The sequence below is a fragment of the Seriola lalandi genome, unplaced genomic scaffold (genome assembly GCF_002814215.2).
Source record: "Seriola lalandi dorsalis isolate HSWRI2012SDOR001 ecotype SW California unplaced genomic scaffold, Sedor1 jcf7180002054978, whole genome shotgun sequence".
Lineage (NCBI taxonomy): Eukaryota > Metazoa > Chordata > Actinopteri > Carangiformes > Carangidae > Seriola > Seriola lalandi.
Genome location: NW_019525528.1, coordinates 69,251 through 73,009, shown reverse-complemented (window position 1 = coordinate 73,009; position 3,759 = coordinate 69,251). Strand labels below are relative to the sequence as shown.

The 3,759-nt window shown below is 47.7% G+C and overlaps 1 protein-coding gene across 1 annotated transcript in view; it reads left to right on the top strand.

Moving 5' to 3' along the window:
- Nucleotides 1-3,338, top strand: part of LOC111646924 (metaxin-1-like) — a 13,150-nt gene extending 9,812 nt beyond the window's left edge. The window contains exons 6-8 of the mRNA XM_023396506.2: nucleotides 1,561-1,637; nucleotides 2,119-2,276; nucleotides 2,762-3,338. Of these exons, the coding sequence (XP_023252274.1) occupies nucleotides 1,561-1,637; nucleotides 2,119-2,276; nucleotides 2,762-2,994 (468 nt within the window). The 3' untranslated portion in view covers nucleotides 2,995-3,338. The remainder of the gene's footprint in view (nucleotides 1-1,560; nucleotides 1,638-2,118; nucleotides 2,277-2,761) is intronic.
- Nucleotides 3,339-3,759: the final 421 nt, after the last annotated feature.

Genomic DNA, 3,759 nt, shown 5'->3' with positions numbered 1-3,759 from the left:
CCCCCCCCGCCCAGCACAGACCTGCCAGGTTGGAAATTTGAAGAAGGAAAGAAGGGGGGATGCTGGGAGAAGAATGAATGAAAGGAAAACAGCCAGTGGAGGATAATAACAGTCGGTCGGTTTCTGTCCAACAGAGAAGAAGCTGAACAGAAGCTTCCACTGCAGCGTCTTCGTCTCTGGAGGATGTGCTTCATGTTTCATTGTGTGACCACTTGGTATTAAGTGATTGACGTTTGTGAGGACAGGTGAGGAAGCTGGGTCAACTTCAGTTCACTGATGAAGACCAGGAAAAGTTTGAAAGCCCTAAAAAAGGTTGTCAGTCAAGATTCTTTGGACAAACTACGTTTCAATGAAACTTAAAATGTGGGTGTCTTCCTGGACTGATGTTGAAGAAAACAGTGAAGAAGTTGGACTTTCAGGCTCCAGAGTTAAGACTTAACTCCACGGCCTGTTCTGTAAATCCTTACTGAAGATAAACGTCACATTTTCAGTCCCAGAACTAGTCAAACCAGCTGAGATCACCAGTTGTAGTAAAGAGATGTGACCTCAGCTCAGTCTCTGTTTCAGGGACTGAAGAGAGGAATTTGCTCCTTCGGTTCACTGGTTGTAGACGCTGGAGGTTTCAGCGGGTCTCAAAGTCCCGGTGGTCATAAAGACTGTGGAGACTTCCAGTTAAAGGAGCCGACCACCGCAGGACCTCAGTGATGCTCCTGGTTTATGTGACAGATGACTCGTGACCTTTAAACCATCAGAGTGGGAGTTTTCAGCTCGGTCTTTAACCTTGGATCTGTTACTTCCTCACTTTAGTTATTTATGGTCGCTCTGGTCTCTATGGTTACCTCAGTATTAGTAAGTCACAGCAGCTGTGCACACAGTGAGAGGACAAACAATGAACAGCAGGAAAACTGACCCTGGTCAAGGAGGACTAAGATCTGAGCGACCCTCAAAAGCCTCAGTTATAGAGTCAGCTGATTTAACTTTGACCAGCACCTGTTCTGGAGCAGCTGAAGAACCTGCTGGTGGACAAAGTCCTCAAGGTGAAGAGGGAAACCTTTTAGGATTGGCTAGACTCTGGAATCAGGATCCGGGTATCGACAGGCCAGGAAGACCACCTCGATTCACCCCGGAGGTTTTCAGTAGGGGGGAGATCTCCCGACTCGGACTGAGGATCCTTTGGAAAGGAAAACTTCTAGTGGAAAGAAGAGTCTGATCCAGGAGGGACAACAAAGACTCAGAAGACCAGTTTCCACGGACACTAGAGGGTCACAGGAGTTGGTAATCTAGTATTCCTGTTTTGTAGACTTAGAGACGGCTTACACCCTGACCCCGTCCTGTTGGGGGTCTTTTGAGGGCTACTTCAGGAACCTTGGAGACCTGATGATACAAACCTGCCAGGCCTTAGCTGGAATGAGACCTGTGTGGATCCTCCAGGAGGAGCTGTAGGAGGTGAAGGAGGTGAAGTCTGGGGTGCATTTGTTAGTCTGGTGAAAGTAGACGGACTGATTGAGGAGTGGTCCATGATTGAGAGACTCTGACCCTTGTTGTCTGTGTGTTTTTCAGTTGTACCGTGACGCTGCAGAGTGTATGAACCTGCTGTCCCAGCGACTCGGCTCACACAAGTTCTTCTTCGGAGACTCGTAAGTTCATCCGCGCTCATCCTGTCGAGGTAAAACCAAAGTCCTCCAGCTGTTAGGATCTCCAGAAGTCAAAGACTACTGGACTTGGTTTACCACCTTACAGAGGTTCAACACCTGGCGCTCCCCACAGTTAGTCGGAGCTGAAGAGGTTACGTTAGCAGGACTCAGATACCGAACCATCAGCACCGAGGAGACGAACTAAATCAGCTTCAGTGGTTCAGACTCAGCTCAGGTTCAACAAACAACAATGATATTATTTAGCTTGTGGTCTGTAAACATGTGGTGAGGTTTATTTATCATCAGACTACAGTATAAAACACGTCATACAGTAAAAACAGTTTATTAAACCACTGATGTTAAAATATCTGTTTCCCAGTTACCAGATGTTGCGACTTATTTTTAAAAAATGTGGAAAAATACCTTTATTTTGGTAGAAACGGTTCCCAGAGTGATGGAATAAACTGTGTGTGTGACTCTGCAGGCCTTCGTCTCTCGACGCCTACGTGTTTGGTCACCTGGCGCCCGTCCTGAAGTCCAAACTGCCCAACGGGAAACTGCAGCAGCATCTGAAGTCCCTCGACAACCTGAGCAACTTCTGCACCAACATCCTGCTGCTGTACTTCCCCCGAGACGGCCGAGGTGAGGCGACCGACCCGACCGACCCGACTGACCCGACTGTTTCTGTATCTGGGAACAGACGCTGAACTTTGTGTCTAAAACCTGGAGGGGGAAGTTGGTGTTTTCCCTTTCACAATAATATGCTGGTGGTTGACTGTAGGAACATTAATAACTGAACCAAAGTGTTGACAGAAATGTGAAGTTTGAAGTTTTGAGTCCAGCAGCATTTTAGTCTCTGAGAGGTTCTGGACTCGGTTCCTTCAGTGACGTCATGTAAACAGATTGTCTCAGTGAAGACGTCAACAACCAGGAAAGTGTTTGTGTGTGAGGAGAGAAAATGGAAAATGTGGGAACAGATTAATATGCTTATTTAGGAAAAAGCTCCCAGATGTTTTGTACGTTTCAAAGATTCATCTTCTTGTGTTTCCTTTAAGTTTACACCCACTCCTCCAGTGGATCCTGTTGGTTCTTGTTATTTAAGCCCCGTCCTCCATGTTGTCTTTCAGAGAGCTCCAGTCAGAAGACGTCCCCTCAGCCTGAGGCCGGAGACTTTGACCACGTCCCCAACAAGCGCAGGAAGCAGTTTCTGTCGGCTCTGGTGGCTCTGGGCGCCATGCTGAGCTACGCCCTCCTGTCCGGCATGGTGTCCATCCAGCACGTCCAGAGGGAGGCGCTGGAGGAGCCGCCGGACATGCAGCCCATAGGGTCCCACGACCACGAGGAGGAGGGAGACGACTGAGGACGGCACACAGACGTCACTATGGGACTTTATGACGGAAGTGAAAATGTTGAGGATAAAATCCAGATGTTTTACGTCACCAAAGAAAGTCACAGGACAAGAGTCAGATTTCAAAATAAAAGTCATCAGCACATCCAGGAAGTGGGTGTTGGTGACGTTTATGTACAGAAATAATAAAAGATCATTCTCTGTATTTTCTTTAAGTGCAGTAACTTTGTGTCATCAACAGCTTCACTGTGTCACTTTTTTTAAACATGATTTGTTTTTTCCTTAAAGGTGAAATAACTTTTTGTTAAAGTGAGTTCATAGCTGACAGGTGATCAATAAATCTATAGATGAAATAACCTGATAACGTTTGATTCTCTGAGCTGCTAACTCGCCCTGAGAGAGTGACTCATGATGACCAGGATGAAGACGAGAACAAAATATTAGCAAAGGAGGTGGCGTCTAAAACTGACTCTCCCACAGGAGACCAGGGTTCATGTCCACAGAGCTGCAGTCGATCCTGAGTCTGACCCGGGGTCACTGGGTCACAGGGTCATGGGGTCACGGGGTCACAGGTCACATGCACAGTGCACAGACAGGGTGATGAATGGGGGGGGGTGTCAGTAGGAGCCTCGGGGGCCCAGATATTCTGTATAAAGTGGAAGAACAACAGAGCGGTGAGCAGACGACATCATCTCTGTGTGTTGTGCAGAGAAGTTAATGGGAACAGTTTCTCCACTTCAGCTTGCCCACAAAGCCAACACCCCCCCCAGCCCCCAG